Source organism: Lepisma saccharinum, chromosome 1 (assembly GCF_977018435.1).
Source record: "Lepisma saccharinum chromosome 1, izLepSacc3.1, whole genome shotgun sequence".
In the NCBI taxonomy this organism is placed as follows: domain Eukaryota; kingdom Metazoa; phylum Arthropoda; class Insecta; order Zygentoma; family Lepismatidae; genus Lepisma; species Lepisma saccharinum.
The window spans coordinates 205693429-205721088 of NC_139229.1; the positions used below are offsets into that span (position 1 = coordinate 205693429).

The window sequence follows — 27660 nt, forward strand, 5'->3', positions numbered from 1 at the left end:
AATAAAGTCAAGAAGCATTCTGTAAACTCCAATTGAAAGAATGTCTTGCTTTTGATGATAAACGTTGAAGCACACATACACACAGCACCTATACAACACACAAGCAAGCAGCTCTCTCTCTCTCTCTCTCTCTCTCTCTCTCTCTCTGTGTGTGTGTGTGTGGGGGGGGGGGTGTGTGTGTTTCTCTCTCTCCCTTCTACCTCTCACACTTCTCCACTTCTTTCTCTTTATCTCTCTCTCTATTCTTCTATTTCTCTCTCTTTCTATCTCTCTCCCCTTCTCTCTGTCTGTCTGTCTCTCTCTCTCTCTCTCTCTCTCTCTCTCTCTACGTGTGTGTGTGTGTGCGCGCGCGAGAGAGAGAGAGAGAGAGAGAGAGAGAGCGCCTTCTTCCCCATTGCATGCATTACTAAGTGTTTGAGATTACCAATTCATCACAATCGCTTGTCTGGATTAACCACGGTATCTGGCAGCTGTCAAAATAATGAGTAGATTCGGTGACCTCACTATAAATAGCCCTATATCAGTGAACAGACCTGCTTCGCCAATGGTGAATTTTCCATTCCTTTGTAATAATTATAATCATATGTTATTAAGCGACATAATTGTAATAGTGTACAGTATTCATAATTCATTAACTTTAGGGAGTCACGTCAACATAAAAAATGGAAAGAAGACTATGCGAACAGAAAGCCCACTAAAAACAATTAACTTTAAGAACCTCCGTTACTTTCGTCCAAGATTGAATTTGTATTCTAATGAACATAACTGAGTACAAAACGCCATTTCTTTGTACCACAAAGCCGTAATTCTTTCGTTCCTGAGAATCATTACACGGAGGAATTGCTTTGTTTTTCCACGGCTGAAGAATGCTGAACAAGCTTTGTAACAACGATCGATAGACGGGGTTTTCTCTGCTCACTGATCTCCTGTTTCATCTGAGAAAGAGGCGAATTCTTCGCAGCACGAGAAGCTCAATTTCTTTGGTTTTAGTTTCATCTTTCTTGAAGAAACATAGGAAAATGAAGAAGAGTCATCTCCTAATATAAAGTTTTAGAAAAATATTATAGTAAAAACGCACAGCGACAAAATATTTTGGTAAAGGAAATGTTGCATTTTTTATGCAAATGAACTCAAATTAATGTCCCCAGAAGGCACCAAATCGGCTAATCTGAATACCAATGACCACCAGGAAGGCTAGGCAGCGTTCAAGTACAGATTTCATCTGAAACTTCCAAGAGTGGTGTCAAGGTGTTGTAAGGGCATCGGTCTGCGTATTGCTCCCACAGAGAATGCAAAACCATTGAATGACACCATCACACACCGTTTCTGTGTGTCACATCGTGTTACTGTAAGTGGTGCAACCAGAAGTTAGTACCAAGACACACAATTTTAACTACAGCCGTTCTTCAACACACTCATTCTAATCCATTATTTCCTTCAATAGTACTGTCTATATTAGAGTTATCACTTTTTTATCAGAGTGTGTGTTTTTGTGTGTGTGTGTGTGTGAGAAAAAGAGAGACAGTGCGTCACACGGTATTGGCATGCAATACCCTATAGATTTCACTGCGTGCAAAGGTCAGCTAGGCTTGTGACTTTTCTGAAGCAATATTTTTCCCATTGTACATTTTGTAGTATAGATTTAACAGATTCAATTGCAGCTGTGGATATAATTCAGTGGTCCAAATTTGTCTAATTGTTTACAAAGTGGACTTTGCGTTTCGGTGGATTGAAGGGTCCAGTGTCCTTCAGCTTATGAGAAACAAAGAATGGAAAAGGACATTTGGAAAATCAAATCGGAATCCGACGGTATTAAATATTATAATGCAATATAAGGTTAGAAGCATAAAACGCTGTATCCCACTTTCTTTGTCTTTTAGTTATTTAGTTACGTTAATTCTGACAACAAAAGTGTGTAGAGTGGATATACGTATTAGGGGGATCGGAACTACAGCTCGACCAAGATGAGAAAATCCTCTGGTGCTACCGTTCAATGGACATTTCCATTATGACATGAAAAACGTTTTAAATATATATAATGACACCAAACTGAAATGTGCAAAATATCTCGGCGATATTTGTTTTGGTTCTCGAGATACACGCCTTCAAACACTGCTGAAATTCACCTCCTACGTCACAGATTTGAAAACGTCCTCTGCACAGACTACACAGGCCTGACGTCATCCTTTAGAAATGCGTGCAGGCAGGGCTTCTGCTCGTCCCGTAAACTATCATGGGCCGTGCAAGCGACAGTCATTTCTTACTGCGTAAAACAAGTATCTTGTTATAACTTCCAGTGCAAAAATAATGTGTGCTCCATTTATTTGTTGGATATGAATTATACCCTAACAGTATAGCAGCATTTACTATAATTCAGCCACTCGGTAGAGGGCTTTCATTAGGCTGACAAAGCAATACTGGTAAGGTAACAGTCAATGGCTGAAAACGTGAACAGCCTTGTTCATTGCAAATACATAGGTTCTAACTGGCAAGAAATTATCGTTACAAAAATGTCTTTTCTAGAATTACAATTATTTTCGTCATATTTTCTTCGAAATTTTTGAAATAACGATACGTTTAGATAGGGTGCGAAATCACTGCAGATTGGTGGGGGAAGCAGCAGACAGTCACACACACACACATTATATACCTATATACCTATATATATATATATATATATATATATATACTATATGTCTAGGTATATGTAAACACACACACACACACACACACACACACACACACACACACGTGTATATATAATGTCATTAAATAAATGTCAATTATTAAATAATTAAATTAAATTATACAATATATTATATCTACAGTCCTTCATTCAAAATGTAATTGCAAATTGAAGATATTAATGTAGCTACTACTGATGCTATGATTTGCCTAAGGAGGTAGGGACAAAAATTAAGAGACATTAAGAGAAGATAATAGTTTCCTGTATAAAATTCACATATAAATGCTAATACGTGTTTTATTACTATATTTATATACTTCACGGTTGCTAACGAAAGCGGATGAGAAATGGAGAAGAAATAACAAGTCGGTCTTATATCTGTGTTCTGGGGATAGCTGTGTTCAGTGTCCTTAGAGATGAGGCTCTTTGATGTCCGTTCCTTTTGTACGATTTCGATATTATTCCAGTCAAATATATTCGAATCCCAAATTAATTGTTTATGTTTCTCGTTAAAACAAAAACTCTCCTCCCCGGAAGAGATTGGTGGGGGGAAAGTTCAGGACAAGATCATTGGTGGGGGAATTCCCCTCTGGATTTCGCACCCTGCGTTTAGAACACTCGGGTTTACACGCAAATTTCTTCAATATAAGAGTTTTCTTCAATATAAGAGGTGATATGGTTAAAAAAAAAAGTACGCGGAGTTTTTAAATTTCCTGCAGTAAACGACAGTTGTATTCAGTTAATATATATGGCAAATTTATGTATTTATCCTACTTTTACGTCGCTTTTCCGTCATATTGTTCAATAGTTAGTATGTATCTTCTATAATGTCACATTTCTTCCCACTTTTGGGTAATCGCGACAATGACTACGAGCAGTATTCGAAGTCCGGGTGCAGGAGAAACTCCCCCACCCCCACTACCACCAACAAACGAGGAGTCAAACAAACAAAAAAATAATTAAGAAAAGTTGTTTTGTCTTTATGATCACTATGCACTGTGAAAGTTTGTACGATAAGCCTTTGCATAAGTTGTCAATTCTATCTTTTGGAGACTTGAGACAAGAACGAGAATTGCCCTCCGAAACCGAGACGAGGCTGTCAACGAGGCATTTACAAATAAACACGAGACAGACATTTACAACTCTCAACGAGAACGAAACCAAGACTGCCATGTCTCGTCTCGATAGGATCCCTAATGAGGTTGTGAACCAATTAATTAATGCGTTCGGGGAAAGAGATGAGGAAGCTTTTTTCGCAGTACAAAATTCAAAATATATTTCAGTATGTGATATATTTCCTTGTAATAATTGCACATAAACTTAGCTTTGAAATGTACTGTGCAACTGATGTAATCTTCTCAGTGTATTTTCTCTTATCTGCACAACAATATTTTATCATAATTTGCGTAACAAATGAAACACAGACTGAAATTGCTTTATGGAAAAGAAAGTAAAAATAGGTTATAAGTAAAGTGAAGAATGTGAAAATTCTTATTTTGCACTACATGATTTATGGTAAATTTCGATAAATATAAGTTTAAAATATATTTTTGAAAAGTTGGTCAGTAACCAATTTTACAAGCAATGGTTTTCTCGTGACTTGATGAAAACACGCACGCAGCAGAACTCTTTCGTTTATCTTTCACGTGAGCAGCATTGATATTTAATATAAAAATGACCATTATAAGGCATAGCTTTCCCTTCCATTATCGCTCCTTCTTCCATTATTTAACTCTGCACAGATTTGCAAAACTGCTGTACACGTTGGCTCTCCGTGGGCTACCCCCAGTAAACGACGCTCGAAGCAGACGACAAATGAGCTCTCTCTGAGTAGTGACGTATTAACATGGCGGGGCGTGTTTTTCAGCGCAACGCTAGCCTCGCAGCTTTGGAAGTCTGGTTTTCCCCTTAAACTGAACGCAGAGAAACGCGAAAAATTGCAGGAGTCATTTTCTCAGGGTGTAGTTTTTAAAACTGCTTTAAAAAAATTGAGTGGAAATGTCCATTATCACTCCTAAACGAGCGAAGGGAGTGGGCGATGCAATCAGCTGCTTGCAATGTAATCCTGCCCTGCGTTGCCAAAATGTTCTGTGTTCTTTATTCAGTTTCAAGTATTTGTATCATCATGAAGGGAAGAATCGTACACAGCGAATTGTTGTTGAATTTTTGGACAATGAAATAAGGGAGGGAAGTTAGAAATATGGTATCCCTGGGACGCAAGCGAAAGGGGACATTTTCGTCTGCGGTGACTGGGAGAGGAGTAAATAATGACAATAGTTTCGCGGGTTTGGCGGGGGTTTGTTATCTTGGTCGAGCGTATCCCCGCCTGGAATCGAGCCGTGGTCATCTTGATTAACAGTTAATATCTCGACAACAACAACTGTATGAAATGGAAATCCCAAAATCTATGTACCATTGTAAGACTCGGACCCAAATCACCTGGTTTCCCAGAAGATAGAGGATCTAAGCCGCTGCCAAGTAATTTCTGTTCTCCGATAATCCCAGATAGCACACAAATCCCTCCTGACATGTAGGAACGCTCTCTGATAATCAGCTTAGAAGGTTATCCGGTTCCTCCGAGATGTCTACATCAGGCAATCTTCCCTGATAAGGGCCCATTCGGGGGGAAGGCGAGGGGGGCTCAGCCGAATGCAATCTGAATACCGCGTCTGCATCTCATGGGAGGCGGACAATTGCTCTCCGCAGGATCCGATCCCAAATGGGTCGCAGCTGACGCTGGTTGCGTCTCCCACGTGCCTTCTGCGGATGCTTGGAGGCCGGAGACGTGCTGGAAGTTGTCGCATAACGCTGCGGGAATATCCTCATTGCTTGCTGGGTTTCTGGGAGATCGGAGATTTTCCGCCCCGCGGGATAGCGGAGAACTGAAAACTTCTTGCAGACAACGTGCTGAGCCTCAAGTTTGCAATGCCGCCAATTACAGTTTCCGCAAGTTGATTTTGTCATATTTTCGCCCACAACATCCTGTCTTTTTCACAGGAGGCGCCCAGATTTCGTTAAGCCTCGGTGAAATCAGAGAGCATAGGATTCGAAATTTTCTCTGGCTTCCGTCGTAGAATCACAGCATTGTCATGCTCTATGTGTTAATTGAAAGTGAAAGCAAACTGGCATTTAGTGTTGTATTTTCACTAAAATATATTCCTTCTTCTCATTCTCCAGCATCGATATATTTTCCGAATTTAAACCTAATGCCTAAATGTTAGGGAGGTTTCAGACTGAACCGACTGGAAACAAGCAACGCGAGTAGCTCCAGTGATGCAAACCTAGCACAAGTTGAGCTTCATTGGCACCTTGTGTTTGCTTAATGGAAAATCTAGCATGATTTGCAAACTTGCTTCTCTCGACGATATTTTCAGAAATTAAAAAGAAAAGTATATCCAGATCTAATTTCCAGTGTAGAGACATGTCTTTTCAACCACATCCTCTTTTTTTATGCTTTTCTTCATTCTCCCCAGTTTACCTCGTGAGGAACATTTCGTGACAAGAAATCGATATAATGTTGTGGGTCACAAATTAAAGAAATGTTGGATGATTCGTCTCAAACTTTCTCTAGTTCAAAGTTAAATTCATCTCGAAAAGTACATCGTAAAGCATACAATGCTCTCTCTTTTCATTGGGTTTCGAATTGAGCGCTTATTATGTATACAAGTCATGTCCATAAATTACTTAGAAGAGTTACATAACAGCTCTTAGTTGGAAAAGCTTAATCCTTCAATGTCGCAAAAAAACCGAACAATTTTTTTGAATTGTCTGTTTTTTTTTGTTTTTTTTTTGTTTTTTTATCCAATTAATTCCTATAAGGGAGAGGTCTACCCACTACGTTTCATATTTGTAGTTAACTAGTTTTCGAGACATTGATAAGCGATAGCGAAACAATAGAACCTATATTTAGGATCCTGAATCTGTAAGATAACTGGAGGCTATTAAACTTGGTTAGAATCTAACTCCATGTGATGAAAATGGATTTTCGAGACGAATAATTTCTTTCAACAACGCAGAAACTTTGTTCGAAACTGATTAAAACTGAGTCGATTCCTTTCAAAGGGACCGAAATGAGCCGAAGTGGAGGCCTGATTAAGTGACGATTTGATTAACTGCCTCCTACCCTCCAGCTGAAATAATATCCACATTGGCCCAACCGAAAAGTTCACGGAAATTTTCTTTAAAGAGGCGGAACTCTACAGGCTATCTAAGATTAAAAAAAAATCTTTTTCCGGAACGGTTAGAGAAGATAATGTTGTAAGAAATTCTGGATCAAAATCTCGACGATGGAGTTGCTCCATAGATCACCGAAAGCTAATCACTTTCGACCTTTTAAAGGTTCTCTTTCCATTCTCTCCGGCGATTGGTGCTTTTTTTGCGGAAGTGAGGCAGTCAATCTCTTGTTTTCTACTTCTGAAGGGAGAAGTTATTTTCCATCATTTCTTCGATTGAATGTAAGGCATTTTTCCCTCCTCCGATTTAGACCAGCATCCATTTCAGTTCCTTTCTGATCGGGATGAAATATCACTCTGACGTCATAAATCATGGTTGTTGAGTCATGACTCAGAAGATTTCTTTCGTGGTATATCCTCTACTGTTCGACAGCGGAATACGTACGTAGCTCAACTGGACGATTCCAAACTGGAAAGGGGAAATGGGTGTAAACGTTCGCGAAACTATGTTGTGGGTTTCAGTAATTCGCTCTATCCTTTCAGATGTTTATTTTAGCTGCATTTTGCGTGCCTTGTAGATTACTATTGCAACAAGTAAGAAATTTTTTTGAAGTGAAGCAAAGACAATCTTCACACAAACTGCTTCCCCGTCTGCGTTCAACTTCCGGTCGTCACCCCTATTTTGTCACTGGATTCGTCCAGTTAGAGCATGCGCACTTACGTCATTGGTCGCGACTAACGTATGAGCTTCTACTTAAACCAAGCAAATTTCGCCCTTCTAACATAAGTTTAAGACCCGCTTTAGACGAAAGCTTTTTCCTTAGCGTTTATATTAACATTTATGCCATGACCAAAATGCTACCGTATAAAATGAAAAATCTTATGGCATTTCTCAAGGATAGAATAGGTCCTATTTCCGTAACATTTTTCGTAGCATAACCAATCAGAGGCGACATCTAGGTCACGAGTGCAGATGTAATGGCGGTCGAGTGAGATGTAAACAATGTGTCACTTCACATTTTATTTAAAGCGGATAACTATTCAACGGAGGGGAATAACGTTTTCTGTAAAAAGGTATTAGGTACAAATCAATGGCGCTTTATGTATATACATAATCAGTTTTAATCAGTTTGGAACAAAGTTTCTGCGTTGTTGTAAAAGATTGTTCGTCTCGAAAATCCATTTTTATCACATGGAGTTAGATTTTAACCAAGTATATGCATACTTTACAGTGTATACAATACACGATGGAAGAACAAATTAGTTGTTTCAATTGTAAACATGGACACTGGCTCATCTCGTATACCTTACGTGCTGCAAATACAGGCTGTTTTGAAAAGGATGACTCGATTTAAAAAAGTTATATTTAGTGATGAAAACAAATTACAAAAATGGAACGAAGTGCAAAATTCTAAGAAGTTTGAGCAATGTTATAACAAGTGCTCTATGTGTCCTCCATCAGCCGCACGAACAACATCAAGTCGATAGGTAAATTCTCCCACACTTTTTGCAAGGTAACTTCTACTGTAGTCACTGCTGTTGATATCCTGTGCTTGAGTTCGTCTAGGTCACGAGCCAACGGTGGAACATAAACACGTTCCTTCACGTATCCCCACAAGAAGAAGTTGCATGGGGTCATGTCTGGAGATCTTGGAGGCCAAGAGTGTAGGGCATTGTCTGGGGATCCCGTGCGCCCTATCCGTCGTTGAGGCAATGTGTCATTGAGGAATTGTCGTATGTTGTTGTGCCAGTGTGGTTGGACTCCGTCCTGTTGAAATAACAAATCATCAGAGTCCTCATGAAGTTCAGGAAAAAGCCAGGTGTGCAGCATTTCAAGATAGCTCACTCCCGTCACTGTGTTTTCCTGAAAAAGAATGGACCATAAATCTTGGTGTGAGAAATTGCACAAGAAAAGTTTACTTTTGGTGAATCTCACTCATGCTCTACGATTGCGTGAGAATTCTGGAGCCCCCATATCCGTACGTTATGACGATTAAATTTACGGCTAACATGAAATGTAGCTTCTTCACTAAAAATCAGCCGCTGTAATAATCTGTCGTCTTCCATGTCCACTAAGAGAGGATTGCTAACTACACGTTCCCTTTTATCAGCAACACGATGATCTTGCACTAGTTGTAATCGGTATGGTTTATAGACCAAACGTTGCCTTAACACACGCCAGACAGTGTGTAGAATTGCAAGTTCTCTGCTGGCACGGCGAGTAGACTTTCGTGGGCTTCGCTCAAACGCTTGCTGAATTCTTTGCACACTATCATCAGAAGTGCGAGGTCGACCTGGACTCTTATCCTTGCACAAACATCCGGTTTCTTCAAACTGGCGATACCAACGACGAATGTTCTTCGGCAAAGGCGGATCAATCCCGAAACACTGACGGAAAGCACGCTGGACTGTAATCACTGACTCAGTCTTGCTAAACTGCAGAACGCCAGAAGCCTTTTGTTGAGCGGTCGCCATATTGCAACAGATTGAGGTTATGGACAGGTTCAGCGGCGATTCCCTAAAATTGTAGGCCACGTCCATTCGAGCAACACAACTTTCATTCACGGGCGTGATACGGTATTATCTAACGTTCTCTACACCCTTCGCATCGCAAATATTGACCAGAAGAATTGATGCTTACAAAAATGCTAGGGAAATACTTCCGTCTACAGCGGGTCTGAGAATGAAATGTACATCTACTGCACTTCAACCTTATCCAGCGTATTTCCCAATAGTTTTCTCACCGTACATCTTGAAATGCGTTAACCTATTTCGCTAAAACGAAATACCTGGTCAGTTATCCAAGCTCAATTGTTCTAAGTTTTCGCAATTATCGTCGCCCCCTAATATCTTTTAAACCATACACTATATTACGATTTTTTTATAATTATAGCTCGATTAATACTAAAAATATATATACGTTTTCGTTCCTTAATTACTCAAAATGCAGACAGGTTTGGAAACATGGCTAGAATCTGGAGGGCTCGTAATGTAATTAGAATCGAATTTTCGGCCAACATCTGCAGCGTGATGACCAGATGCATTCTAATGCAATACCAGACCAATCCCCCAACGTGAATTTCAACCAAAACGCTTTGAATGTTATCCCCTTTGATCCACACTCCTCTCAAACACGCAGTATATTTTGAAGGTTTTAATAATCATTTAATAACAAATGATGCTCCAACTCTTTTTAAAAATATACTAAAATACTCTAGGGTATATGTTCAGATTACTAACATCTGCTCTGACTATTCCTAATCTCACTCGGACCGTAGTAAATCTATATGTGAGGCAGAGTTAGTTGTAGCTAGGATTTTTTTTCCGGAAGTGGGCAACAATAGATAAAGTATGTTCGAAAACCTAATGGAATAACAATTTCTAACGTATCTTTCACTGTTACGACCTCGGCATTCATAAAATGCAGCCTGTACGAGAATGTTATCGGGCACAGCGAGATAACTTTGCAATTTTAGCCGCGTTCTTCAGAGTATACGTGCAAAATATGGTGAATTCGCAAGAAAACCTCTACTTAATATGAATAAGTGTTTAACATGCCATTTTGTACACTTCCAGCAATTTCAAGCAGAAATTAATGTTTGTGTCTATAAAATAGTATAATATAAGGTCCCTACATATAGCGCATATGAAATACAGCATTTAGGTGTAGTTTCAGTTTCATTTCCTTTGCATAACATGAAAACAAAGTTAATCATGTATAGTTAATATCATTTTTAGAATTCACAAAATCAAAATTTATAAAACTTGATGCTTTTATCTCTGTACAAATTGCACTGTATAGTAGGCAGGGTGGCAACAGACCTGGAAAACCGGTAAAAGTCAGGGAATTTGAGGTGTCCCAAAAAGTCAGGGAAATGTCAGGCAATTTCACTCACGGTCTCGAGGGGAAAGTCCGCCACTGCCTTCACAAGAGAACGCTTGAGACTCGCAAGGCTTGGATGTCTCTTCCTACAGACCATACCCTCCAAAACGGACCACAACCTGTAGTCCAATGAGCTGAGGTCGGGGCTGCTGGAGGGCCAATCAGCCGAAGGAATGAAATCAGGCACATTCCTCCTGTGTGGTCTTTGCCTTGTGGGCCGGTGCTGAGTCCTGCTGGAAGCTCCACAGCTCATTGTTGAACATGGTGCGGGTCAACGATTTTACAAGTGGCTCCAACACTATCGCTTGGTACACTTTTGCAGATGTTTTTACACCATGTTCACAGGAGTGGAGGTCAGTTGTGCCATCGTACGAAACCCCCCACCAAACCATCAACGAGGCGGGATGGTCTCTGAGGATTCGTGGTGTGTTTTCACGATCTTCCTGGAATGTCGAGGCAGAAACACGGTCGTTTTGACGATTGTAAGACTCTTCAATCGTGAAGATTTTTTCGTCCGTGAAAAGGATTCTCCTGTGGCCACCATTTGCGTAACGCTGAAGGAGTTTTTTTTTTGTTTTCTGCTCCCTCTGGACCTTAAGCTGTGAAGTGGGGAAGTGACCAGTACTTCGCCGATAAGCGCGGAGTCCTAGGTCACTTCGGAGCACACGCGACATCGAAATGTTCAGCTCTCGAGCCATCACTGCTTGTTTCCTGACAGGATTTCGTCGAATCCGCGCCGCCACTGCTTTCACGAGCTTCTGGCTACTCACGCTGCGAGGTCTACCTTTCCTGGGGCGGTCCTCAATTGTCCCTGTGTCATAGTATCTGTTGATGGTCCGATTCACGAACATCCTGCTGATATTCAGCTTTTTCAGGGTGTTGAAAATGTCCGATGGTGATTTGCCAACTTCGTGCAGTGCGATTACTGCCACATGGTTCTCGTATACACCCAACTCCATTCGACTCGCAGTGAAATTCACCTTTCCGCTACCACAGCCAAACACACAATGATACTGGTCGTTGTTTGATCCAATATTGCGGGGTTACCTTGACAACCAGCGTTGCCATCCCTGTCTAAACTTTGTAACATAATTTGTTATATGACAAGGTATACAGACTTCTGATAGCGTAACTGCCGTCCTCCGTAGCAGAGTGGTTAGAACAGCGCATTACGATGTCAGAGCTCCAGGATTCGAATCCTGGGGATGGGTGTTCTCTGTGAGTGTCCCTTCATCAATTGGATCATAATCACTCATACTCATCTACGTGATTAACCAAAAGTGGCAGAAATGCAAAGTAAAATAAAACAAACCAATCAATCAGTCTATAACGCTTTCTCCTAAGTCTGTCGCCTTGTAATCAAGAAGATTCGGATTCGATTCCGATGTACACACATTACACAGTACAGTTTGATGTAGATCCGTTCTACATTAGCCAACCTGAGCATAACGTGAGATTAAAAACCAACTCCAAATACGTAATTAGTAGAAGTAACACAACAGTTGATGTTGAAGTCACGATCAATTGCAGACAGTACTCTTACCGTACGCTACTGCATACATTGATTGACTGTATGGGTTTTATAGAATGCAGAAATTTGTAATTTATTTTATAATAATCCTGTATTGCAGTTAACTTCTTCTGTGCGTTTGCTTTCGACTAAAGGGCAGATCCCGATTTGCCCCTTCAGTCCACGGTCTGACAAGTATAGAAGTTTCAACTACCTCCACATCCCAGAATGTGTGGAACTCACATGCTCATTTTTTATTTTATCGCCAATCCTTATGGATTTTTACCATTCTATTAATATGGGTCATCAGATGACCTTTTCCGCTACCTTGTTTATCTCAGTGATCAACATTTCGATGTTGATCCAGCAAGAGAAACACAAGTGGAGGAGGTACTTGAAGTTGGGAGCTGCTGTTTAGGAAGCTGAGAAACAAGTGCAGTGAGATTCGAACCGCTGATCACACGTCAACCAAGAAAGTGTCGCCTAGATACATTTTCTCTCAAAGGGTTTGTCTGTAGGTTTAATTAGGTTTAGTCGAAATTTTCATAGGTTTTTTGGCTCCAAAGGCTGTGCCATTAGTTTGTAAGAAATTTTGTCCAACGTACGAGTGAGTTTAAGTGTTTGGGTACAATTTAACGCACGGCCATCGGAGCACAACCCCGTTCGTTCGGAGGTTTAAGAGAATGAAATATCTCGTTGTAGAGTTGGTCTTTCTAATCCATGTGATACACACTGACAGTATTTGCTCGAAAGGTCAGGGATGACAACTATATGTCCGGGAGAGAGGTTGTCCAACTCTCGCTTTGCTAATTCCATATGTGTAACCAGCGCAATTCTGTCCAGCCGCCTATTTTTATGGCCGTGCGTTTAGGGGTGAATACAGACAGTGTTCATATATTTAATTTTTAAATAAATGTTTCGGTACGAGAGTGTTATTTGAAGGATCGAAGTCATGAGTCTTGAGGCAGACCGATAAGACAAGGCTTGTAGGATGTGGTTGTAGAAAAATATGTTTAAAATAATAAAGTGCGAGGTGAGTGATGAGGAATACTTTGACTCATTAGTATGGAAAACATGTAGTTACATTTTAGAAGAATAACTAGCTATCGTGCCTTAGCGCTACTGAAACAACACTTTCTAGGGTACTGTGGAAAGAAAAAAATAAAAGTGGCAGCTGAAAGGAATGAAATTGCTGGATGATTTGAAACGAGAGTATTGTTAATTTTCGAAAGACCTACCTTGAATTGTATTGATGACGACAAATGTTCAGTATGCTTTATGCACAGAATCAAAAATAGGCGCAATCTTATGGGGAAACAGTTTGTTGAACAAATTTTACAATAAGTTTTGGAAGTGGTCTACATTCTGAGATTCACACAGGTGAATATGGTGAATCATTTTTTAAAAAAACTTTTCTCGACGTTTGCTGTGACATTGCATGGACACACTTTTGAATATTTGCTTGCAATTCCGGAATAGTGTGCAACAATTTTGCCTAATCAACTGTTTATGCAGTTTACTGCCTCAATTAATGCAGTTTTCACTGTTACTCACCACCTAAGAAGCAAATATATAGTAAAAATAATAATCAACTACATTTTCCCATAAGGTTGCATAAGATACACCTATTTTAATAACCCCAGTGTTTAATATAATTAGTAAACACACTTTCCACGTAGCAGTTAAAAATTCCGAAATGTCTTAATATTATAGTCAACCAATTTCCTGTTTTGTTACGTATTTAAAAATATTATTGATATTAATTATTAACTTGCCATTAGTTTCACAGTCGATGTCTATTCTTTGCCTATAGCGTAGTAGCTAACCTATATGATTCCATCATCAAGTATTCTCTGGAGCACAAAACTGTTAAAATATAGCACAACTAAGATATTCTCGCAGGTTCTCTTATGTTTCTTGAAGGATGACCGCGAAGACTGGTAAACCAGCTCGGTCCTTTGGCAGATTAGCTTATCCTGTTCATATTGATTTCCTGTCACGCGTCACGCCATAATCACCCGCATGAGTGCGACGGGTGTCAGAGATTTGATCTTCCCCGCGCGTCCCACCCCCGCACAAGAGACGTTTGGCCCTTGTACTAATTGATTCGGTGGACTAGTGCTTTCCGCTTCTCCAACAGGACACCTTTCAGCCCAGCACCGCTCATTGAATTGTATAAGCATGTCAAACGCTACAAATATTCATACCTATATTTAGTATATTCCCGCACCGTGGCCGTGTGGTCTGTGAAGAAACTAAAAGCAATAGAATGCCTACTCACGCTCGCACACGCACATTCAATGTGAATATTGCAGCTTCAAATACTAAATGTTCAGTCAAGTTACCCTTAATGTTTCTATGTTACTAACGTTCAAAGAGTGTAAACACTATTTTGGGACCCTCTGTATATAGCCGACTCAACGAGTGTTGAAATGTCTGAAAAATTAGCAATGTTTAGAATTACTTTAGACATTGTGCGAAGTTAGCATTTTGCTTTTGGGGGATGCTTACTCAGTGGGATATTTGTCATTTCATGTTGTAAGGTAAGTTTTTTGAGGTATGCAAATTAAATTTGTATATGTTACCAGTCAGGAAACTAAACTATTACCTTGCGGTCCTAAGCACCTTAAAACATTATTTCTAAGTAGATCAGTAAATCTTATGGTAACATTTAATGTGTTGAGAGTCACTCGGGGGAATACGCCCAACTTTGTTCTTGGCGGTTTATAGCTTCGCTAAATGAAGGAGTGTCGCAATAAAAAGGATGTCAAATGAAAGCTACATGTTTTGTTATTGTTACCTATAAGTTTTTTTACTGTAAGTTTCATAGCAAAAGAACCATAGAAAAATTAACATATGAACGTCAATTTGGGCAAATCACCCCGTGTTCGGGGTAAAATGCCCACCCATTAGGGGTAAAATGCCCAATACAAGAAACCTTTCTCTCTTGGGAATATTATTGCACACTGTTAATACAGCAACGTTCAAAAATTGTCTTTTTACCTTATGAAATTAACCCTGAATGGCTTCAGATTCTTCTCACAAGCTCCAAACCTGCTGCCTCGTCTCACCACGGAGGGCGCTTTCAAACAAGAGTCGCAGAGTTGCCATAACATTAACGTTGCGCGAGATACGAGGGGGTGGGCATTTAACCCCGATGGGCATATTCGCCCGAGTGACTCTATATGCATTTTAGAAACATTTAGTATATTTACATTCTGAGAAAACCAAACTCTTGCACAAAAAGAGCTATCCAACTAGTAACTCCGAAAACGTGGCCTAACTACCTACAAGTTTCTTGTGAACACTTGAATACGTGTAAAATGTCAGAGCTATGCCATGAAGGCCGCCTGCTGTTGTCTCGTCTCGGTGAAGTTGGTCAATTGCAGAATGAATGGTATATTTTAATCCACAAGTATGCATACTTTTCGGCAGGGAAATCTTTGATGACTGGACCATTAATAGACAGGAATGATTTTTCAATTCCTTTTGTTACATAGTTGAGAAATGCTTTCAATACTTTCATTTTGTTTGAGGGGGATAAAAACATCCTTGGTAGGAAAAAAAAATATTTTTATTTTGTCGGCGATGAAATTGTTTGTGGAGGAGAAATCCCCGGCATCCCGACGTTAATTCTCACAATGACTTTACACACAGAAAACTAAATGCATCATATCGATTGATGCACCAGAATCCATTGACTGATGCACTAAAGTGTGTCTTATGGCTTCTTCAAGGAATCAGATTCACATTTGATGCATTTGGGTGCATTCTTGTATGTCGTGAAAGAAACACCAAAGTGCATCATTTGATTCAAGTGAGGATTTCTTTCAGTCGAGATGCACTTCGATGCATCAGTTGATGTTCCTTGATGCACCTTCCTGCATCTTTTTGGATGATGCACTCAAACGTTTGGTCTGAGCTACAGAGTTTATGTCGATATGATGCATTTAGTTCTCTGAGCGTAGATCATTTGGGGAACTATTGCTGCTTTCTCTCTCTCTCTCTCTCTCTCTCTCTCTCTCTCTCTGTCTCTCTCTCTCTCTATCTCTATCTCTCTCCCTTTGTGTGATAGGCTTTTGCGTATAATTATAATTTCGTAAACTTTTTCATTAGGTTTCTCTGCTTGTTTTCACATTATTGTTTAAAAATACAAAGAGTAAAATCATTAGTTTATCTCTTGAGTCGTGAAAAACAATTGGGATGAATAATTAAATTTTTCCTTCTCTGTTTTGCAGTGCCTTGTCGGCAATAAGTACCTCCCCTGCCCCTTACCTGAAAGTCTTGACGCCGACGAGTTCGAAGCTCTGCACAGGACATCACGTGATTTGGGACTACGAGCGGAACTCCTGGAGACCTGGTACAGGAGGGACGAAGTGACCACCGTCTCCAAGTACCTGCTCAAGCAGCCGCGGGAATCAGAGTCTTGGAGGTTAGTACTTGGAAAAAATATATGTAGGCAAATAATGATTTGGCAGGGACGTGAAGTTTTAGTTTTATTTTTCCCTAAATTTCCATGTTATTTTTCACTGCAATTTGATGTTATTTTTCGAGATTTAGGGCAAAATTCCGTGCTATTAATTTACATGCATTTTTACTATTCCTTGTATGTCTTAGATTTTAACATTGTTTTAGTTTATGGCTTAACTTTGTGAGAAATAACCAAATTTCTTCCACTTGAAAAACTATTTCATCACACAGCCACTAAATATCAAATTTTTATTGAATAAGAACACCGAAATCTTTCAACACAATCATACACATCACATTTCCCTAACAATGCCAAAAAATCCGTCTGCGACCTGAAAATAGCGTTTTGTGTACACACACACACGCCCCCACGAAACACTACACACTGAAAATTTTCGCGTTTCTACGATATTTCCCTTCTGGGAAGATCTCTTTTGAATCGGACTATCACTAACTAGACTACAAATGACAGAAAAATGCGCTTCCGGCAGTTTTTTTGAACAGAAGAAGTGTTGCAGGTTTTGCGACGTTTCTCGCATTAAAGTGCGAAATTCGGTGTTATTCTGAAAAATGGCGTAATTCGCATTATTTCGCGGTTCGGAAACATCAAAAACTTGCTCCCTTACCTATACAAATACATTATATACACTTTATTTTGCTTTTCCTTAACTTTTCGATGTTATCGTTAAGACGAAAACTTCACTCTCCTATTTATTGGTCGATTTGGTGGTTAATTCTATTTTCATCCCTTGTGGCGGTAATTCTGAAGCACTATTCTTATTGTTTCAATGATTGTGTTGTCGTCAGTGGTGTTTCTCAGTAAATGTTGTTAAATGAGGACTACATATTTGATGTTTAAAAAAGTCAATTTGGCTGAGGTTATCACGTCATGCTACGACGCCATAGGTCTCAGGTTCGAATCCCGGCCTGAGTATATTACGCTTCCCTTCATCAGTGGCCCTTTATCAATTTCTTCATGTTAATAACTCATCCTCGTCTTCGCGATGGGGGTGTAAGAGGCAACCTTCTGGTGAGGCACCCAACATGCTAACTTCCACGTAGTACACGCCGGTAACTGCAATGTTGCTGGCTAACTAGGTTCTGGCGTCTGAACCTACGACCAGTATAATCCTCCGAAGGGCTCTGTTGTCCTGTGTTTGTCCTTTTACACCTTTTTAGCAGGTAAGGATATGTTAGTCCTCAGAGACGATGTATTTTTAGCTCGTGTTAAACAATGCATGAATTATTTTTTTTTTAAATTAGAGATAATTCAATTTCTTATTCGAGGTCTGTCTTCAATTTTGTTTTCGTTAAGGGGCATATCCCTGTATTGCGTGACGGGCAAAAAATAGCCTATGTGCTGAAGTACCCCCAATATCAAAATCAATTTATCAATCGTCTTCCCGATTAGCCAGAGGTGTCACAAAACCAACGTAAAATAACCTATCAATCAAAAAAGATGGGGCGGTCCGTGACTTTTACAGCAAGGGAAGCACATGGCGTAAGACATTTTAAAGACATTATTATTATTATTATTATTATTACTAAACGCCTCCTTTATAAATTCTTCTATCACTAGATTGTAGAATTCATCTTCTGCATTTTCACTTCAGTTTTAGCAACTTCTTCTCAATTATTGTCCTTGGGTACTTCTACATTAACTATGAATTGGGTGAACGATGAAAAGGATCGTTCAGGACTAGCACTAGACACGGGAATTGTTTAAACCAACGAACTTAACTTGAACAATTCAAAAAAAGCTTTCCTACAAGTAAAACAAAGGTTTTTGTACTCCCATCGAGATACATTAATCTGAGGAATAAGCGACACTTAGTTCGCTTCTGTGACGAACCATGTCAAATGTTGACCATAACTCAATTTGAAAGAATAGACAGTGTCTTCAGGAAAAGTTTTTTTGCGTTCTTTTTATCAAATAATTATAAAAAACCCTAATTTCTTGTTGTAAGTTTACTCTCAAAGTTGCAAATATTGTCAGGAGAATTTCAGCGCGGATTTGAGTTTGCCGATGACGCTGTGATGTTTAAGTAAATTGTTCATGTCATCGAAACCTGAACTGCTTCACGCACCCTTTCATTTGAAAATAGGTCCTCCTGAACGGTAGAGTGGTAACGTTGTCGCCTTGTAATGAAGAGATACAGAGTTCGATACCCGGTGGAGGCACATAGAGGTTCGGATCCAAATTTAAACTGTAGGTCCAACCCCGATTAGCCTGTCTACGCATGAAATGGGCTTAGGAGCAGAATTCATTTGGAAATTGGACCCAAAATCAACAGTAGAGCTTTAATGTTCTTCTGCAACCACCTATTACTCAACATTAGTCTGGATTAAAATGTCGAACACTTTTTTTTCCTCTATTATACCAGGTAGAGTCTAAATCGGACATTGATCTACCACCAGAAATAACCCCTCTCCTCTCTTCAAAACATCTTGATCTCAAGCCCTGGACGAAGAGTGCTTCCAGCATCCACCTACTCTCTCCCCGCACCCTTAGCTGGCTGCCGCAAGACCCGGAATGAGTTCTGTGGATTCATTCCCTTCGAGTCAATTGAACCGCACTGATTTGGTCAACTGTTAAGTATGATTTTTAAACCTATGTTTTTCATACAAATTCCAGAAATAATGGACATGAAACTTACTGGGATAACTGACAACACACAATTCGCTGTAAATGAAGTAAAAATATTGCAAAATATTTTTTTTAGGCGGATTTACGGATTTAGTTGGAAAGAAACTTTGAGACTGGAGTGGAGCTCATGCGTTCCCTATGCCGAAGACGGAGCCGAAGATCTACGAAGAATGCCGAATGCTCCCTTTCCCTTTGCCGAGGGTTAGCGACGCGGACACTGATGGTCGTCTGCTGGCTACCTAAATTTTAGTAGGACCACGACGAGGACACACGTCTCGCGGTTTTTACAACAGCTCTTATAAGTAGATATGCGACTACATAGTTTGAATGAAACTGTAAAAATAAATTGACCACATAAACACAGTTAATACTTCTACTTTGTAAGGGAATGACTCATTCCCTTCATTCCATGGAATAACCGCCCATGCAAAAAGTCAATTTGGTTCCATGTAAATTGAACCATGCCATGAAGACACACAGCGGCCGTCGATGTAGCAATCCACACATTCTCGTTCTCTTCGACAGTGAAGGTGGTGTGGCCAGCATCTGGTTTTCAACTTCTGCACATCAAGATTATTCCACAAGTACCCATCGATGAAATGATGGATAATAATCACTGATAGTTCCTCTCTGAGAACACCCATACCGGGAATCAAACATCGACCTCCCGGTAGGGGTCAGGCATCCTATTGAGTGGACCACTCTGGTTCCTCTAATTTTCTTATGGAAATAAATAAATAGGAAATGATCAGATTTAATGTTTACTTGTACACAATTCAATACCCAATATCTTAATATCCGTTACAAATGTTTTTTCGTTGTTTTACGTAGTCATACAAGGTGGCTACTCACAGGGAATTCCATGAATTCCGGGAAATCTGCTTAAATTATTGGCTCCGGAAATTCTGTATGAATTTTTCTCAGTAGACGTCAAAAATTGCAACTTTTTAAAATCAAAATTTCATTTAATTTATACATATTTATAAATGCTCTGCAAACGTTGTTCACAGTTTAGCTTTTATTTTTATCGGAGAAGAACAAGAAAGCTACGTGGAAAATAAAACAGAATTCTGTCAATCCGTTTCATTTGTTAGTGACATTTGCAGAACAATCTATCTGGTAGGCGGAAGGTCATTTCAAGATATGATATCTGGAACTTGGTTAGGTAAATTTGTGTTTGAAATTCTTATACAGTTAACAATTTTTCGTATATTAGTATATCCCGTAACATTTGTGACCTTTTTTGTAGATGTTTTTCGAGTCTTCAGTATGTGAAAGCCAAATGTAAACTCCACATTTTAAATTAAATATTTGGAATCGTTTAATTGAATTGAATTAGAAAATTTGGATAGGTTTGAATCACACAGACCCTTTAGACTGTTAATATATTTATGTATGTGTGGTGAGAAGCGGTAATACATAAGGTTGAAAAGGTTGAAATAGAGAAAACGTCTGCTTGTAGCGGGTCCCGGGTTCGAATCTTGGCCTGGGCATGGATGTGTGTGAGTGTCCATTCATCAATTTCATATCATCACTCATCCCCATCTTCGCAAATTAGCCAGAAGTGGCACAAAAGGCGAAGTAAAATAAATCAAATCAAACCAAAGTCTGCTTGTAGCCTTGAATTTTTGTAAAGTTCGCCTTGAAAATCGGGCTGGACTCTCCAATGTGTCGTGTTTGTAATGTTTTTTAAGCATTCGGCATATTCTTGTGACATTCAGTTCCAAACTTGCTTTCCTCAGGCTGACTTTTCATCTTTCCAACTGTTTGTCATCCCTGTTGAGAGATGACGATCGAGTTTTATCGAATGTTTTTAACTTTTTGCGAAGAGCCGAACACTTCTATTGTCTGTGAGAAAGCTTTTATTTTATTCTTAATTTTTAATGCGGTGTATTTGTCTTTACAACCTTGCACTTTAAATGTTTCCCAACAGGCTTTTTACACCCCTTGTTTTAACTTTTTAAGTAAGAAATTTAGATAAGGGGATATTTCCCGGTATGCATTGAAGGATGCAAAATGGTCTAAAGTGCCGACGCACGCAAAAATTTTAATTCAATTAATTGCATTCAAAAACTGGGAATTATACGTGAATTTTATCATGGTCCTAGAGTGACAAGCCTGTGCGGTACCAGGGGATAAGTATCTAGAAGCGTAACCAAACTCGCAGGTGTGGCAGCGCTGAATGAAAATGTGAGGCATGTGCTGGAAGACAACAGCGCAAGAGGCCTTCCATCCTGAGACCCAATTCCAGGGAACAGAAAGCGGAGGCGATCAATGGCAAGAACGTTCTCCATCATCCTGGGATATGTGTCGATGCATTCCTGCCCTCGGGACTCTCTGCGTGGCTTCTGGAGATGATTTCTCCAGAAAGGTTCACCGAGATTCCTTCCATAAGGAGTGATGGTTTGGGAGATGGGGCGAAACGAGACGTGAGGGATGAATAAATTTAATAAAGTCGCTAAATTTACGTTTCAAGACAACGCCGAGTGCCATGTTCCCAGGTGGATTTCATCAAAGTATCCTCCATATTGTTTTGAATTTGAGTTTTCGATCTCGTACAGTTTCGAAGGAATGATACTATATTCTAAATTGCCGAGAGTCCTTTTATATTATGATCTTACACAGTGTCACCCAGCATATACTATACTTCTGCACAATTTGCTTGAGAATATTTAAAGTATAACTACGTTTTGCTGCAACTATTCTGCAAAGTTTACGCTCATGATAGGCTAATCGAATGCTGAATCGGTGGCTGAGAGCGTTAAATGGTAGACTAGATTTCAACTCCGAAGTTCCCAGGTTTGAGACCCGTCCTGGCCATAGGTGTTATTTCTGATGGCACCTGCATCAATTTCATGTACTTATTGTCATCGTCGCGATTAGCGAAAAGAGGAAAGGATCTATACTAAATGACAATAACGATATGGCTATGCCTACAGTTTAAAGTGAGTTCTGAACCACTGGGCAATGTGTCTCCACAAGGAATTCATTGATTGGAACTGTTATGGAGTCCTGAAATATACTAGACTTTGCTGGTCGATTGTATGAGTGTAAAACTGCTCCGAAGGCTCTGGATTCGAGTTCCCAGCCAGGGCATGTATGTTACTTTATGTTTGTCCTGTTTTTCAAATTCACACTCGCCTTGTTATTGAACTAAAGGTTTAACAAACTGACGTCAATTAACAAGAATAAATTTCAATACAATATGAATACTGCGGCTATCCTGTTATTTAATGGATTGGCATTTGCATACTGTATGGAAAACGTTTTGAAACAACTATTGCAAGTATTTTCTTTACCTCTGGCAGTGTTTGTAAATCTTTTTTGACTGATATAAAGTCACCGAAAATAAAAATGAAACACCTTTTCTCTTGTTGCCTAACTATACGCCGATGAGCCTACTTCAGTTACAACTTTTCAATGGGAAGTTCTGCTGTCACCGGAGAGTTCGGCAAGGCACATAACTTATTGCACGGAAGTCAGCATTTCATGACTTAGGTGCCCGGGACTGTACCTTTTGAATAGTTAATTACCCATGTCCTCACACATAGGCGGTGCCGGGAAGGGAGGGTGCGAGGGGTACCTTTTCACCCCTTGTATTGAAGTGAGTTCTCCCTAGCGCCCAACCTTTCATCTGGGTAGCCACAAATATAACAAAATATATATGGAAGCAAGTTTATTATATTACATATTGCAAAAATTGAACCGTTCGTCGGTTATGAATAGCGCCAAAGTACAAATAGTCCAAAGTACAATGCAACCATTGCTTTTCAAATGCTATTATTAAAACAATCCATTTTAATGAAGTAATGCATACTTTCTTACAGTTTCGTATAATTAATCTTTTAACATTAATTACTTATGATTTTTTCTGATATTACTTCCTTTTTCATAATCTATATTTGGTAAATGTTTACTATCCTTTGGACACTTGTGGGGCTATGTGTCGATGGTTCGTCGGGCTATGTGTCAATGGTTCGTAGGGCTATGCGAGAATGGTGTGTGGGGCTACGCATATTTGTTTAGAAACCAATTTTTAACTATTGTAACCTATACGTGACCCTACCTAACCTAACCTTACCGGAAATGGTTCGTGGGGCTATGTATGAATGGTTCGTGGAGCTATGCGTCAATGGTTGAATTTCCGCTATAAAACATTCCCACATCACACAAAAAACCTTCCAGATGTTAGACAATGCTACACGAAGTAGTTTCTTCTGTAAAAATTACGAAATCTGTCCGAAGGATAGTAAACAAGTACCTTATATTTTACTTCATTCTTGATTTTGACTTCATGTTTGTTTTTAGCGTCGCTTTTCTGCCACTTTTGGCTAATACGATGATGAAAATTAGTGACGATGAAATTGATGAAGGACCACTCACAATGAACGTCCATGCCCAAGCCGGAATTCAAACCCAGGACCACTAGCGTAGTAGAGCGCTCTGCTAACAACTCTGCCACGGAGGTCGGCCCATATTTTTCTTATAAAGGGTATTTCATAAAGTGCGCAGGTTTTGAAAATGCAATAACTCAGCCTAAATTGCATGAAAGTTAATATTTATGTTTATATTATTTTCCACATTCACTACGATTTCATAGTGAAAAAAAAATATTAACAAAACCTGTGAGGTGGAAATGTGCCTCGTCACTGAATATTACTCTTCTTGCAAGATTCCCGTCCTCTTCTTGTTTCGTCAAAATCCACTGTGAAAAATTTCTTCGTTTCGCATCATCGGTTGCTTTGATCTCTTGAGCCAACTGAACCTTGTATGGGTGCATTTGAAGGTCTTTTCTCAGTATTCGTTGCAATGAGGATACCGATATTCCCAACTCTTTTGAACGACGGGGCTAACATTCACACCGTCTTGCACTACTGCAATGTTTTCTTCTGTGAGACGACTACGTTTTCGCCCAGGCGAATTTACGGTAGCAACTGACCCGGATATCTCGAATATCTTCACCAACCTCATAACTGTTGTTTCAGTGGGAGCATTGTCACGTCCGAAGATCGCGCGAAGTTTACGAACTGTCTCTGCATAGTATAGCACTCCCCGTTTCTGAAATGTGTTTTCAAAATTGTTGCTCCATAGTAAACCGCTCCATGGCAACTCAACTGAGCATCTGAAAAAGAAAAAAAATTGCTCAATTAATAATCGGAATGATAAGAGATAACGACAATAATAAGAACAGTGTTTCCAACCTTCAAACAAAAATGACAAGCAATTTAAAACCTGTGCAATTTATCAAACACCATATTAACCTATAAATATTAACATTATGCAAAAGAGAAAAACTAAAGGTGCAATAATCAATAATGCAAGGAAAGTGCAACATTACAGCAAATAATAATAAGAAGAAGAAGAGGAACAAGGAGAGTCATTGTGTATAACGATAAATGAATACATAACGGCACATCTCACCCCTCACAGTTAGCTCTGCACCCGATAAGAACCTCTACATTCCTGATTGTGGCGCCACCTGTGTCCTCAGCTACTCCTACCTCATTTTGTAAATGTTACGAAAATCTGCCAGAAACATCGCCGTGTCAAGCTAATAAGATAAAGACCAAATTAAAAGTTAACAATCGTGTTTAAAATTATATTGATTCCACGTTGTTCGTTAATTGCATACCCACGGCTTTCTTTGTACTGATACCACTACAAGGAAATTTTATTGATGTATAGCAGTAAACCAAACTAATTAAAGTATTTTTTCCATAAACTTACAGCAAAGACAATGTTTATTGCATACATTTCTCTGTTATTACTTAACCTGGAAAATGCTAAATTCGTTTTTTAACATGAAATAAGTTTCCTTCAGACTTGGTACAAAGAGGAGAAATGATGTGAATAAAGTGAAAGGATAACAAGATTGTGAAAAGGGCTTTCATTTTCAAAGCAGGACACAAATCACAGAAGCAGACATTCAGACACTCGAGGAGGAGCATCGTCAATGTCAGAAGGGCTTGAAAGGGTTGCCAGAACGAGCGTCTTGTTACAGGGTGAAATAATGGATGAGTACTTGCTATTTATAACCATAGACCATTAGAACCCATTATCATTGCAGTCAAGATGAAATTTCCGCGAAAAGCATTCTGAGGAGAAGAGGAATGGCAAGAAAAGGAAGGCTGGAAGCGGTTGTTAATTCATTACCAGTTTCTTTTTTTTAATGGGGGCGGGAGTCCATATTAAGGTTGAAAAATTTTCCTCCAGAGGACTTGCTAATTAGCAGAAATTTGTGACCCCTTAACAAGAGGTTCCCGGGAGGGAGAAGGAAAGTGGGTCCGGGAGAAATTAAGCGAGTAATTACGAGGAAGGGAGGGCAACCCATGTGAATTCTGGAATTGTGAACTCTTTTCTGGAGAAGGGTTTGGCACTCGGTCCTACAACCTAAGGGCTTACGGCCGTGTGAACTAACGAAGATAAAAATTTAAACTCGGATCGGGAATGGATCATTGGAAAATTCCATTGCACGAAGACTGTTCAACACTTGATCTCGATCTAGGAACATTAAAACGAGTTTATCTTCTGATCGGCCATTCGCCGCCATTTTGGTGTCTGATTTAGGTTCACGATATTGACGCATCGATTTGGTTTTAAATAGAAAAATAATAGTGTTATCGAGGACGCGCAAATGTTAGAGGTGTTGATTTGGTTGGTTGATTTGGTGCTTTAAGTCCACTTTATGCAGATTAAGGCTAATCGGGACTGTACCTACAGTTTAAGGTGAAATCCGAACCACTATGTGCCTCCACCGGGTATCGAACCCGGGACCCATTGATTACAAGGCGACGACGGTACCACTGTGCATCGGGGAGGGCCCTAGATAGAGGTGTTGAATGTGCAGTGGTGACAATTCGTAAATTGTGCAAAAACTGTCTACAAATTTATTTGAGGTTCAGTGGTGCAAAAAGTAATGTTTCGGAATACGTACTTTAAAACCCCGTAACTCTGTAAATATAGCTTACTGCTTTCATTGTTTTAAAGAATAAGTTATTATAAGTTCTTGAATATGTGAGTACACTCGTTTATAGCCTTCTTACCTGTGCTTAATGCATTTGTGCATACCAGAAGAAATGTCACCAGTACAATTCGCTTCATATATTACTTTGCAAGATAAATTAGAACAGAGCAATATTACGATATTGCTACAGGGCGTTGAAAATATGATTGTATAAATTCACGAAAATACATATCACTGGCTATTTACACAAACATATAAATATGTAAGAAATTAAATATACAAATACTGACCACAGCCATCAGTAAAAAAAGTGCTTCCCAGTGCCTTTGCACCACTCCATTAAGGCGAATAGGGGGTGTGGACTTAGGGCCCCACACTTTCTTGATCACGGCCGAAGGTAGGGGGTGATTTATCAGCAAACGCCCCTGGCTGTCTTTACCCTCGGAGTTTCCTCCAAGTACCCACTTTATACGACGCTGGGTGGGCGCCGGAACCGCTTGAATAGGTGGAAAAAATCAGTAATTACATCAGTAGCATCATCAAAATAGATTGTATTTCGTAAAGCATTGAAGCCCCATAGAAGATCCCATGCTTTATCCTTCCTCTTTGACGTTTTGCCATTAGATTTTTGTACACTCTATTACATCCTTGTACTCGTCGACAAGGTCGATGACTATATCTCTTTCAAATTCATAGGAGTTTGCATCCCGAATTACTTTTTTCTCCTACACGTTGCGACTTTAATCATATAAAGCTACCTTCTGCAGTCCTTGATTGTAATTTGTTTTATAAACATGGTTTACAAGCCAACCAATCAGGTATATCCTTACAAATTGATCTCGGATCAGTTGAACGGAATCTAGTGAACGTCGTTTTTTCATTGTTGCAATGCAAGTTAATTCTGAGTAGATTAAACTTGAACTCGTTCATCCGAACTTCGAAATAATCGGCATTGGTGCACACGACCATTAGTCGTGGAAACTTGAGACAGACACTTGAAACAGCCATGGTTTTCGGGTAGTGTGATATCATGACCTAAGTTCCCTTTCATGCTGTAACACCTGTGTAAATCTCAACTGTGGTCGTTTGTAATGGCAACAGCTAACAATCACTGATACTTTGATTCCAATAACTTGCCCGCGCGCACTGGGATGAAACGTGGCAGTGGGTTGGTTAAAGCAGCTCTTCATTGTTGTATTTTTCCCGGTTCAAGGTCCTTGCTTCGTATGATCGAATCCTGGTCAGTTTATAAATATTTTTAGACAAAGTAAACCGTCAGTAGCGGTGCTTATGGGGGGAAGAAGTTGCCCCACTCTAAATGCTAAGGC

At 39.6% G+C, this 27660-nt stretch overlaps 1 protein-coding gene across 3 annotated transcripts in view; it reads left to right on the top strand.

Annotated features, from left to right (window-relative positions):
* Positions 1-27660, top strand: part of LOC145978414 (NACHT domain- and WD repeat-containing protein 1) — a 583318-nt gene that overhangs the window by 428780 nt on the left and 126878 nt on the right. For all 3 annotated transcript variants that reach the window (XM_083111046.1, XM_083111037.1, XM_083111043.1), the window contains one exon: positions 16490-16683. In XM_083111046.1, the coding sequence (XP_082967172.1) occupies positions 16490-16683 (194 nt within the window). The remainder of the gene's footprint in view (positions 1-16489; positions 16684-27660) is intronic.